This window comes from Cuculus canorus, chromosome 1 (genome assembly GCF_017976375.1).
Source record: "Cuculus canorus isolate bCucCan1 chromosome 1, bCucCan1.pri, whole genome shotgun sequence".
In the NCBI taxonomy this organism is placed as follows: Eukaryota; Metazoa; Chordata; class Aves; order Cuculiformes; family Cuculidae; genus Cuculus; species Cuculus canorus.
The window spans coordinates 206955686-206968460 of NC_071401.1; the positions used below are offsets into that span (position 1 = coordinate 206955686).

At 49.1% G+C, this 12775-nt stretch overlaps 1 protein-coding gene across 1 annotated transcript; it reads right to left on the bottom strand.

The window, feature by feature from the left end:
- Nucleotides 1-4626: 4626 nt before the first annotated feature.
- On the bottom strand, nt 4627-12436 carry LOC104061444 (tubulin alpha-3 chain). Its single transcript, XM_009563389.2, has 4 exons — nt 12378-12436; nt 9479-9722; nt 7486-7634; nt 4627-6033 (listed from the first exon to the last, which is right to left on the bottom strand). Exons 1-4 carry the CDS (start codon nt 12378-12380, stop codon nt 5050-5052), a joined length of 1380 nt encoding a protein of 459 aa, XP_009561684.1. The 5' UTR covers nt 12381-12436; the 3' UTR covers nt 4627-5049.
- Between the last annotated feature and the right edge of the window lie 339 nt (nt 12437-12775).

Consider the following 12775-nt stretch of genomic DNA (forward strand, 5'->3'; position numbering starts at 1 on the left):
AGCATCCAAGCCATGTCCTGTTCCTTAATTGCACCTTGAATCCTGGGTTCAGTTTTGGGGTCCTCATTACAAGAAGGACATTGAAAGGCTAGAGCACATCCAGAGAAGAACAACAAAGCTGGTGAAGGGGTTGGAGGACAAGTGTTATGACAGGTTGCTGAGGCACCTGGGATTGTTTAGCCGGGAGGAAAGGACGCTAATGGGGGACCTTACCACTGTCTACAATTCCCTGAAAGGAGGTTGTAGTGAGGTGGGTGTTGGTCTCTCCTCCCAAGTGACAGGTGATAGGATGAGAGGAAATGGCTTCAAGTTGCACATGGGGAGGTTCAGATTGGACATCAGGGAAAACTTCTTCACCAACGGGGTTCTCAGGCCCTGGCAGAGGCTGCTCAGGGAGATGGTGGAGTCTCCATCCGTGGAGGTGTTTAAATGACAGGAGATGAGGTGCTCAGGGACCTGGTGTAGTAGTGGACAGGTGCTGTTGGGCTTGATGATCTCAAAGGTCTTTTCCAATCTAGCGATTCTATGCTTCTAAGTCCTAAAGCAAGGACCTGTCTCCCCCTTTAAACTTTGTCCCTCTTGCACTGGGTAATTGTTGTTCCCCAGGCATGATCGATGCAAGAATCTTTGTGAACGGCCAGTGAGTTGAAAATTGGGATTTAACTTGATGTCTGTAGATCCCTTGGCCTCCAGTAGGTTATTTCTCCTCTGGGGACTCATCCCAGTAAGTGATCCAAGAAAAGAAGCTGGCTGGGATGTGGTGGGGAAGCTGGATCTGCTGTTAAGCTAGAATTGAGTGGCACTGGAGAGAGGTCTAAACAACCCAAGGGGTCAAGGGTGGTTATTAAAGGCTGTCTACACTTGCTGGGCTCCTGGGGATGGCAACCTCCCAGCCTCACAAAGGTGGGAGCTCCCGGGATCTATCTTGCCTCCAGCTGCTCTCCGCCTGGGAGAGCAGTGCTGCTTGGACTGGCAATGTGCAGATGACACCAAAATTGGGTGGAAGTGTCAATCTGCTGGAAAAGGGCAGGAAAGCTCTGCTGAGAGACCTGGTCACGCTGGATCGATGGGCCGGGGCCAATTGTACGAGATACAACAAAGCCAAATGCTGGGTCCTGCACTTTGGTTACAACAACCCCAGGGATTGCTCCAGGTTTGGAGAAGAGTGGCTGGAAAGCTGCTGGATGGAAAAGTACATGTGGGTGATGGTTGGCAGCAGTTGAACATGAGCCAGCAGTCACCCAGGTGGCCAAGAAGGCCAACAGCATCCTGGCTTGGATCAGCCATGGTGTGGCCAGCAGGACCAGGGGAAGGGTCATCCCTCTGCATTCAGTGCTGGTGAGGCCACATCTTGAATCCTGCATTCAGTCTTGGGCCCCTCAGCACAAGAAAGATGTTGAGCTGTTGAAGTGGAGGAGGGCAACAAAGTTGGCAAAGGCTGTGGAGAACAAGTCTTATGGGGAGTGGCTGAGGAAGCTGGTGTTGTTTAGGCTGGAGGAGAGGGAGCTGAGGGGAGACCTCATAGCTCTCTGCAGCTCCCTTAAAGGAGGTTGTAGTGAGGCGAGTGCTGTTCTTTCCAAGTAACAAGAGATAGGATGAAAGGAAATGGCCTCAAGTTGTGCCAGCAGAGATTTAGATTGGATACTGGGGAAAACTTTACTGCAAGAGTGGTGAAGTATTGGAAGAAGCTGCCCATGGTGGAGCCTCCGTCTCTGGAGGTGTTTAGAAAAAAATGTGTAGATGTGGTGCTTCAAGGCATGATGTATTAAGCATATTGGTATTGTGTTGATGGTTGGGCTTGATGATCTTGGAGGTCTTTTCCAACTTTAATGATTCTATGGTTTTATGACTGCAGAAGGAGAATGAACAATCTTGTGCCCCTTCTGAGCCTTCCAGGACCCCCAGACAGAGCCTTACATGGGAAATGTCTGACTACAGAAGGCTGATGTAGACCCCAAAGTGATTTGCAAACCTGTCCCTACCCAGGACAACCCAACATTCACACTGTGTGTGGCTGAGTGTGTTGTCCAAATGCTTCTGGAATATTGTGAGGTTTAGGGTCGTGACTGCTTCCCTGAGGAGCTGTTCCAGTGCTCCACTACCTTCTGGGAGAAGAACCTTTTCCTAACATCCAACCTAACCCTCCTCTGGCACATGTTCCTGCCATTCCCCTGGGTCCTATTATTGGTCATCAGAGAGAAGAGATCAGCGCCTGCTCCTCCTGCCCTTGAAAGGAAGCTGCAGGCCACAATGAGCTCTCCCCTCAGTCTCCTCTTCTCCAGGCTGAACAGACCAAATGAATTCAGCCACTTCTCACATGACTTCCCCTCTAAACCCTTCACCAACTTCGTGGCCTCCTCTGGACCCTCTCCAGTAGCTTTAGATCCTTTTTATCCTGTGGCACCCAAAACCGTACCCAGTGCTCAAGGTAGGGCCGTATCGGTGCAGAGTAGAGCAGGATAATCCCCTCCCTTGATGGGCTGGCAATGCCATGCTTGATGCACCCAAGGACACAGTTGCCCTCCTGGCTGACAGGGCTCACCGTTGGCTCATGGTCAACTTGTTGTCGACCAGAACCCTCAGACCCCTTTCCACAGGGCTGCTTTCCAGCGTCGCACTCCCCAGGCTGCATGGACAGCCAGGGTTGCCGTATCCCCGGTGCAAAACCCAGCACTTGCCCTTGTTAAACTTTATGTGGTGGGTTATTGCCCAGCTCTTTGTCCAGATTCCCTCTGCAGGGCCTCTTTGTCCTCAACAGTTTCATGTCATCAGTGAACTTGATCGTTAAACCTTTGAGTCCCACACCCACGTAATTTATGATGATATTAGATATTATTAGATATCAGTGCTCAAGGTGGGGCCGTATTGGTACAGAGTAGAGCAGGACAATCCCCTCTCTTGATGGGCTGCCAATGCCACACTAAATACATCCCAGGACATGAGTTGGCCCTCTTGGCTGCCAGAGCTCACTGTTGGCTCATGGTCAACTTGACGGTGACCAGAACCCCCAGACCTCTTTCCACAGGGCTGCTCTCCAGCCTCTCGCTTCCCCAGGCTGGATGAACAGCCAGGGTGGTTGCCCTTGTTAAACTTCATGTGGTTGGCAATTGCCCAGTTCTCTGGTTTGTACAGTTCTCTCTGCAAAAACTACACGATCTTTAAGGTCCCTTCCAACCCAAACTAACTATTCTATGAACTCTTTGCCCTCATATTTTGGAGGGATTGAACCAGTGGCTTCCAGGCCTAGGTGTCTGTGGGGAATGGAGCAATCAGGGAAAGGTGGCAGCCCTCAAAACCATGCCTGGAAAATTCCCAGCACATTTACCTGTAGCCACAGGGGCAGAAGTCATCTTTGCTCTTTTAGAAAGCATCTCTGAGCCCTGAACAGTCTCATTTGGGATTTTTCCCCTCTACTTGGCTCTTGTGAGACAACATGTGGAGTCCTGCATTCAGTTCTGGAGTCCTCAGCACAGGAAGGACATTAAACTGTTTGTCTGAGTCAAGATTAGGCCACAAAGATGATCTGAGGGCTGGAGCACTTCTGCTATGAGGACAGGTTGAGAGAGTTGGGGTTGTTCAACCTGGAGAAGAGAAGGCTCTGGGGAAGGTCTTAGAGCAGCTTCCAGTACTGAAATGGCCTACAGGAAAGCTGAGCAAGAGTCCCTGCCAGGGAGTGCAGGGATAGGGCAACGGGAAATGGGTTTAAGCTGAAAGAGGGGAGATTGAAGAAGAAAGAATTCTTTTCCTGATAAGGGTGGTGAGGCACTGGCACAGGTTGCCCTGAGAAGTGGTGGCTGCCCCATCCCTGAAGGTGTTCAAGGCCAGGTTGGATGGAGCTTTGAGCAACCTGCTCCAGTGGGAGTTATTCCTGCCCATGGCAGAGGCGTTGGAACTGGATGGGCATTAAGGTCCCTTCCAACCCAAATAATTCTATGATTCTGCGTAGCCCAGCATTGAAATAATGGGCACACAACAAACACAAGCTGTAACACAACAGCCCTGAGTAGGGCACCTAGAGATTCACTACACCAAGGAGCCAGCCCTTCTCCTGTCCCCCAGGCTTAGGGACACTCCTTCTCCATATCTTACCCAAGGTATTTCATTGCTTTTCCTCCTGGTCATCCCATCCCATGAGCCTGGCTCACCTTCTCAGGGCAAACTCCAACCCAACACACATGGGGCTGGTTTCTCACCCCCTCCAACTCCAGCAACTCCCAAGGAAGACCCCAGCCCAGAGCTAACATTCTGCCCCAACAACCAGGACATGTTCACGCAACAAACAAGCTTTACCAAAGATGGTGAGGAGGCAAAACCCCACCAAGAAGGCACTCTTCACCCAGACACCACACTGTTATAGCACTGGTCAAACTGGGGACTCCCTACCTACTCCCAGATGTGCTTCATCTGGGCTGCTCTTGGAGAAAAGCGCAGTATCCAGCTCCAGACAGGCAGTTTCCTGCAGGACATTTCCCTCACAACAATAAATATCCTTGATGGTCCTCACAGATGACCCAGAGCACACCCTTATCAGCATTCACTCTTCTCCTCAGGAGAACATCCACGCAGTTGGTTGGGATCTCCTCACGTGAACACCTAAAGAACTCAAAGCCAAAAAAAGTTCTTTATTCAAATACAAAAGAGTTGCATAGAAGTGTACAGGTACATTTCTGATTAGAAGGTGCTTTAACAGTAAAAGCCAGAGCAAGAATTTGCCATTTCAGCCAAAGCAGAGAGCTTGCACCATTCCCCTAGACTAGGAACTAGGATCCTCTGCCCAGGCAAGATGTCTCCTCAACATGAAGCCAGGCACCTATTCAGGGTCACTTTTCAACAAACAGCAGCGTGATAAAGCTTGGAACATCCATGCTACACAAGTGCACTATGAGCAGATAGACTACGTAAGCAGAAAAGGTATAATGCATCAAACAGTGGCTTTGAGGTTCAGGAGAATCCTTCGGCACTCCAGGCACCCAGGACCAGTTTAGCCTGATGACAGAGGGTTTGTATTTCATTTGAGGTTTGACTTCATTAAGAACAGACTGCAGTTTGTTAATACTCATCTTCATCAGCCTCATCTTCTTCTCCATCTGCTGAGTCCCTTCCAACCTCCTCATAATCCTTCTCCAGGGCAGCCAGGTCCTCCCTGGCCTCCGAGAACTCCCCTTCCTCCATGCCCTCCCCCACATACCAGTGCACAAAGGCTCTCTTAGCGTACATCAGGTCAAACTTGTGGTCCAGGCGGGCCCACGCCTCCGCAATGGCCGTGGTGTTGCTCAGCATGCAGACAGCTCGCTGCACCTTGGCCAGGTCTCCCCCAGGCACCACCGTGGGAGGCTGGTAGTTGATGCCCACCTTGAAGCCTGTGGGGCACCAGTCCACAAACTGGATTGACCGGCGTGTTTTAATGGATGCAATGGCTGCGTTCACATCCTTGGGCACAACATCGCCCCGGTACAGCAGGCAGCATGCCATGTACTTTCCCCGCCGGGGGTCACATTTCACCATCTGGTTGGAGAACTCAAAGCAAGCATTGGTGATCTCTGGCACTGACAGCTGCTCGTGGTAGGCCTTCTCTGCCGAGATGATGGGTGCATAGGTTGTGAGGGGGAAGTGTATCCTTGGGTAGGGCACCAGGTTGGTCTGGAATTCAATCAGGTCAACATTCAGAGCGCCATTAAATCTCAAAGAGGCAGTGACTGATGAAACAATCTGCCCAATCAGCCTGTTGAGGTTGGTGTAGGTCGGACGCTCAATATCCAGGTTGCGGTTGCAAATGTCATAGATGGCTTCGTTGTCTACCATGAAGGAGCAGTCTGAGTGCTCCAAGGTGGTGTGGGTGGTGAGGATGGAGTTGTAGGGCTCAACCACTGCTGTGGAGACCTGTGGGGCTGGGTAAACAGAAAACTCCAGCTTGGACTTCTTGCTGTACTCCACCGAGAGCCTTTCCATGAGGAGGGAGGTGAACCCAGAGCCTGTGCCTCCTCCAAAGCTGTGGAAGACCAGGAATCCTTGCAGTCCACTGCACTGGTCAGCCTGCAGCAGAATAACATAAATTTACCTCTTTGATAAGGGCTGGAATAACCATCCCAAACAAGACATCAATAAATTCTGCTTAGAGCACTTACTGGCCAGAGTGCACCCAGGCCCTAGAGTGGATTCACTCAGTATATTGCTCTACTAAGCCTCGTAACTATCTGTGTGTTAATCAACCGCAGCATTAACGGCTTTAAATCGGAACGGAGAAGCTTTAGATTAGACATTAGGAAGAAATTCTTCCCGATGAGGGTGCTGAGGCACTGGCCCAGGTTGCCCATGGAATTTGTGGACGTCCCCTCCCTGGAGGCATTCAAGGCCAGGTTGGATGGGGCCTTGGGCAGCCTAGTTCATTGAGAGGTGTTCCTGCCCACAGCAGGGGGGTTGGAACCAGATTATCTTGAAGATCCCTTCCAACCCAAACCATTCTATGATTCTGTGATTTCCATGGAGCCACCACAGGCTGCTCTGCATGGTTAGATGGAAACACTTGGCGAACTCCTCCATTTTCAGCTCAATACACACTTCGGCACCTGAGAGGGGGTGGGACATAGAACATGGGTCCTAGACCCTGAGGAGACACCTCAAAACCATTTCCCTGACAGACATCCTGTCATGATCCTGCTTCACTCCTATCAAATGCCAAGGGAGGTTCAGATCATAGAATCATGGAATAGTTTGGATTGGAAGGGACCTTAAAGATCATCCCATTCCAACCCCTCTGCCATGGGCAGGGACACCTCCCACTGGATCAGGTTGCCCAAAGCCCCATCCAATCTGGCCTTGAACACCTCCAGGGATGGGTCAGACAACATCCCTGGGTAACCTGTTCCAGTGCCTCACCACTCTCATGGCGAAGAAATTCCTCCTTATGTCTAGCCTAAGTCTGCCCCTCTCCAGTTTATACTGGAGATTAGACATTAGGAAATATTTCTTCACTGAAACTGTTCTCAGGCACCAGCAGAGGCTGCCCAGGGAGGTGGTGGAGTCCCTATCCCTGGAGGAGTTTAAAAGACAGGGAGATGAAGTGCTTGGATATATGGTTTAGTAGTGGACAGGTACAGTTGCGCTTGATGATCTCAAAGGTCTTTTCCAACCTAGTGATTCTATGATAAATGCAGACTTTGATCTTCCCAGCCTGGCTACCAATTGTCCACTTAGAATGAATATCACAATTGCACAACTAGGGTGTGGCTTCCCTGTGATTAAAAATCCTTCTCCCCCACTTCCTCGGTCTAGCGTTGTGTAATTTCATATATATTATGCACAACAAAAGCTGGTTTTAGGGCAGACGTACACATTCAGATGGCTTCTTGCTTTGTGAGCCCAAAACAATCACAGCAGAAGCTCTTGGAGCTTACATAAAGGTTTTTTTTCTTTTCAGACTTTTACCCCAAACATTGTGTTGTCCATGGTGTGTTATTTAAAATGAAAATTGTCTATTTTTCTTACCATTTTACGAATTCTGCTGAGGACAGTGTCTATAATCTCCTTTCCGATGGTGTAGTGGCCACGGGCATAGTTGTTGGCAGCATCTTCCTTGCCACTGATGAGCTGCTCTGGGTGGAAGAGAGCGTGGTAGGTCCCAGTCCTGATCTCATCTACACAAGTAGGAGCAGTCACAGAGAGAAGCGCACAGTTATAGGTTCTAGACATTAGAGTGACCGAATCAAACATATCACAAATCTATCAGGAACCCATGTGAGATGACCTTGGCATGGTTGGTTCAGACTAGGAATAATGGAAGGGGTAAGAATACATCTGTCCAGGCCAATTTGTCAAAGTTCAACAAATGGCTTTAAATTGGAAGGGGGAAGATTTAGATTAGACATTAGGAAGAAATTCTTCACAATGAGGGTGGTGAGGCCCTGGCCCAGGTTGCCCAGGGAAGTCATGATGCCCCCTCCCTGGAGGTGTTCAAGGCCAGGTTGGATGGGGCTTTGAGCAGTCTGTTCTGGTGGGATGTGTCCACACCCATGAAAGGGGGTTGTAAACGGATGATCCTTAAGGTCCCTTCCAATGCAAACCATTCTATGATTCTATGATACTTCCTCTCCACTCAGCTGCCACTTTGAGATCTAATGCAATTTGGCTTAAAGATTTAGGACACTGCCTAGGTTTCCAACATTATTGTAGGACCACAGTCATCACATGTGGCTTGTGTTTCTGCTTGTTCCAAAGCATCTGGAAGTGCCTCCAGCCACCACCTCCATCCTTTACTCTACAACACGCTAAAGGGGAGACAGAGTGCCTCCAGTGCTGACATTTCTGCTGGATGATTCCAACCCAGCTTCAGGCATCTTATGAAGACAGACATTAGGAGCAGTCTTTCTAGGCTCCATGCAGTTAATGAGGTTGGAAACACCTCCAGCACCTCTTTAAACCCTCTCAGTCTCAACATTTCATTTTCTACTGGCTCACTCATTAGGTTCTCAATTTAGTGCCTTGCTAAGGTGCCTAAAAATCAAGTGGAACCAAAACAAAGTCTACATTCCTTCCTTTAGATGAAATAATGAGTCACGCATCCTAGATGCCAAGAGAGAAGCAAACACCCAGGAGAGGCATAGAAGGCAGTAGATGGATGCAGGTGGTTTGGAGTCATTTCATAGAATCATAGGATGGTTTGGGTTGGAAGGGACCTTAAAGATCATCCAGTTCCAACCCCCCTAGCCACCAGTTCCATGAGTGAAATAAGGTTTTGCTTTCTAGGAAGGTACTCTAAATCCAATTAAATTGCCACAATCGCGTCAAAACCTCAGAGATCATTTATGGAGCTTGAAGGAGAAGTAGAAAGCTTGCAGTAGCGAGACACTCAGCTTCATAGAATCACAGAAGAGTTTGAGTTGGAAGGCACCTTAAAGAGCATCCCGTTCCACCCCCCCTGCCACAGGCAGGGACACCTCTCACTGGATCAGGCTGCTCAAGGCCTCAGTTTCCACATAAGTATGACATTTGTGGGATCCATCTGCCTAAAGATACTTCACCAGATGTGCTACACCAGGACATAGGATGGTGTAATGCAGTCCAGAGCCACTAAGATTAATAAACACAATGCCACTTTATACCTGCTGAGGATCCTGCTCAAGACAGCAGGGCTCTTAAAAGGGGGAATCAACCAAAGACAAGTCATAGAGTAATAGTCTGAGTTGGAAAAGACCTTAAAGATCACCTAATTCCAAACCCCCTGACATGGGCAGGGATACCTCCCACTAGATCAGGCTGCTCAAGGCCCCATCCAAGTCAGTGTAGCAAGAGCAATGGGCTTGTCACTCCCAGGTCCATTGGGAAATGCAAACTCTTGTCTCCTTCTGGTGGCTGGAGACACTTCATGAGAGCTGAGGAGTGGGAGCTGCTGGGCAACATGGGCAGCAATAAAAGTCCCAAGGAAAAAAGAATCAGGAGTCACAGTTAAAGATGCCGCAACACCCAATTGCCCCACTATTACCAATGACGGTGGGCTCCAAGTCTATGAACACTGCCCGGGGCACGTGCTTTCCAGATGCTGTCTCACAGAAGAAAGTCTCAAAAGAAGAATCCACTTGTTCGGACTTTGGTTCCATAGGTTTCACCTGCTTGGGGCTAGGAATGGTCCCGTCGGCCTGGATCCCGTGCTCAAGGCAGTACAGCTCCCAGCAGGCATTGCCCATCTGCACACCAGCCTGCCCAATGTGGATGGAAATGCACTCCCTCTGGAAGGGGAAATGGCTTGTTACTACAATTTTTAGACATCCTGTGACTTAGCACTGTCCCCCGCGGTTCTTGTTGGAGCCATTTGCAACTGCGGATGATTAGGGAAACAGGCAGTTTCCGCCCACCACCAGGAGTTGGAGCAAGGATCAAACCATGATCTGCAGGAGCTGGACACAGGCAAACCCCACACAGCATCCCTAGGAAGGGCTCTCTCAGCCCAGGGGAGGAGGAAGGAAGGAGGTGATGGGCTTTGTGCTGAGGCAGGAAGCAGCTGAGCAGCCCTGGCTCCTCTCTCAGTGCTCAACTGGCCCCATCGTGGAGCTGAGCAGCTGTCCCAGACCAATAGGTCATCAAGGAAAAGAGCTTCATGTTCCCCAAGCTAAAAGAGCTCCACAACAAGCATAGAGAAGCCAAGCCTGGGAAACCCACAGCCAAGCTTGGAGTCACAACAGGAAACAAGGCTGGTAGAAACCAGCAGTTGCCCAGGGCCAGGCTAAAGGCAGGCTGACACCCAGGAAAAGGCTCGGAGTCCTTATAATCAGGTCACCCTCCAGGAGCCTCTAACTATCTCCAGGGCAGTATTGGATATACTGGCATCTCCTGGAGACTCTCTGGGGACTCTTGATGGCTGTGTGCTTCCCTGGATAATTGGCATCTGCTGTTTCCACCAACCCAAGATCAAAGCAGTGCTGCAGTGATGACCGAAGCTCATGTCCCAGCTCCCAAGCAGGGATTTCCAATTACTGCCATGCATGGTACGGGGCAGTGCAGCTTCTCAAGGGATCACCACGAAAGAGGGCTTGTTGTCCCATCCTGGGATCAGCAGTGCAGCTGATCCCATTATTTGCAGCATTGATGGGCAGCTTGGTTCAGGTCTCATCTCACTTCAGGTCTCACCTCACTTCACACCACCACCTGGTCCTACCTAGAGCTGGAGGTCTCCACAGCTTGGAGGAGTCCACCTTGAGCATGACAAATGCCACTGACAGCCTAGCTGTCTCAGGGCTGAGAAGGAACTCTGTATGCACACCTGTAGGTGTGACTATCCTGCTAGAAGACCTCTGTCCTTTGGATGTCACTACCCTCTAAGTAATGCTAGACAGTCCTGGGCACCAACTACTTGCACCAGCAGCCATCAGGAGAGGATGCAACACAACTTCTCCCCCTTTCATCTCCAAGCACAGATGTGCTAACACATTTCTTAGTCCTCAAGCAACTTCAGCGGCCACCACACGTCCAGGTCATCCATCGTAAAGCTAGACACCAACTGGATGAATGTCCACAGAGGGACACCAACTCCTTTAAACACCACTTAATCCCAGCCTGGGCCAGGATGACCAGTTCTACTGGGTGTGGAGGCTGTGTTTAGGTTCTCCCTCTCCCAGATGATATTTGCACTATGTGGGAAATGCCGACTGCCAGTTGCCCATCCCTCTCAGCAAGATGGTTGCAATAACTCCTGGCCACAGATTGCAAGGGTCAGCACCACAGCCGCTTCGGCAACGCTAGCGGGGACAGCTGCTCCGCTCGCCATCCGCTCCCAGCACCTGCTTCAAGGGAGTACTGGTATTTTCAGCCTAGAGCACAGGGAATGTGAACAAAAAAAAAAATGGAGAGGGGCCCGTTGGAAGGAAGAATGTCCAGCTTTTTTTTTTTACCCTCCCCAAATAAGCCAGAAAAGTTTGTCAAGATCCCAGATCTCCAACATTTGCATCCAGATGAACTGCATTTTCCAGACTCTGGCTATAGGCAGCCTATTGTTGTCCAGCTGATTTTCCCCTTGGAAATACCATGTAAATGTTTAACTGTTTTATAGCCAAGACAGACTCTAGAAGGCAGCAGATAAAAGGAAAAAAAGTTCAAAAGCTGGCTTGCTAGGAGTTACTTTGAAGTTCTCTTCCCATTCCAACATGCAAAGGGACAGATTTTTCCAACAAGCTACTCTTTTGCATTCCCAAAACGGTGACAGTTGGGTTTTTCTTTACAAAGTTTCAGCCCAGCGCTGGTTGCAGTTTTTTTAGTAACCAGATCAATCCACTTCGGTTTCACAGCTGCAAACCTTTTAGATTAAAGATTCAATAAAAAAAGCTAGAAGGAAGGGGAAACTTTTTTCCATTCCATATCTAATCCCAAGGGTTTGGAGCAGACAAAGGCAACATGGCAGCTCACTCCTAAAGCAAAAAAAAAGCCCTAAAAGTCTCTGCAAGCTGCATTAATTCCCTGTGGCAGCACAAGAGTTGAAGTTAAATTCAGGGAAAAGGGCCAGGAGTGTCAAACTTTAAAGTTTTCACCTGTCAGAGTTGTGTGAGATATGCAGCTTCCTCCAAAAAGTAGAACCCAACTTGCATTAAAAAGACAGAAACTTTGCAACTCCAAAGATCCCACCTCAGGGGGTGCAAACTCAGAGTGAGCAGTGGCAAGAGGCCACTGAAACAGCTCTTCTTGCAAGCAAGTCCCTCACTTTTCCCTTATAAGGAGCAAATACTGAATCAACAAACAATAAGGTGGTAATCAGCAATTAAGCAAAGTTGTTTGGAATTAACATCCCCCAAGAGAAAGGGGAGAAAAAGAGCGAGCAAGCTGTTCAGGTCAGTACACTTCAAAAATATACAATCGATATTTTGAGTTTAGACAAATTCAAGGCATGCTCTTACCATGATGAGACTGGACGCTTGCTAAGATCTAAGTAAAACAGCTGCTGCTGCTGCCCCTGCCTCTCCCTGCAACTTTATAGCCCAGGAAGGCTTGACTCCACCTGAATATAAAGAAGCTTTCTGCTAACTTAAAGGAACAGAGCTCCTTTTCCCTTGCATCCCTAGAAATAGCAAGGAATAAAATGATGTAATCGTGTGTAGCTGGTGCGATTTTTGTGATTAAGCAGCATTGGACACAGTGCAATGTGAGCTTTATTCTTAGGTATTTTTCCCCAGAGCCTCAGCTGAGGGGAAAAAATAAAGTAGGTGTCAGAGTTTGTGTTTTGTTAAAAAGAAGGAAATGCTAGGGAAGCTTTTGTGCCCCTGTATGATTCCCTTTATCCAGCAGAAACAATCTG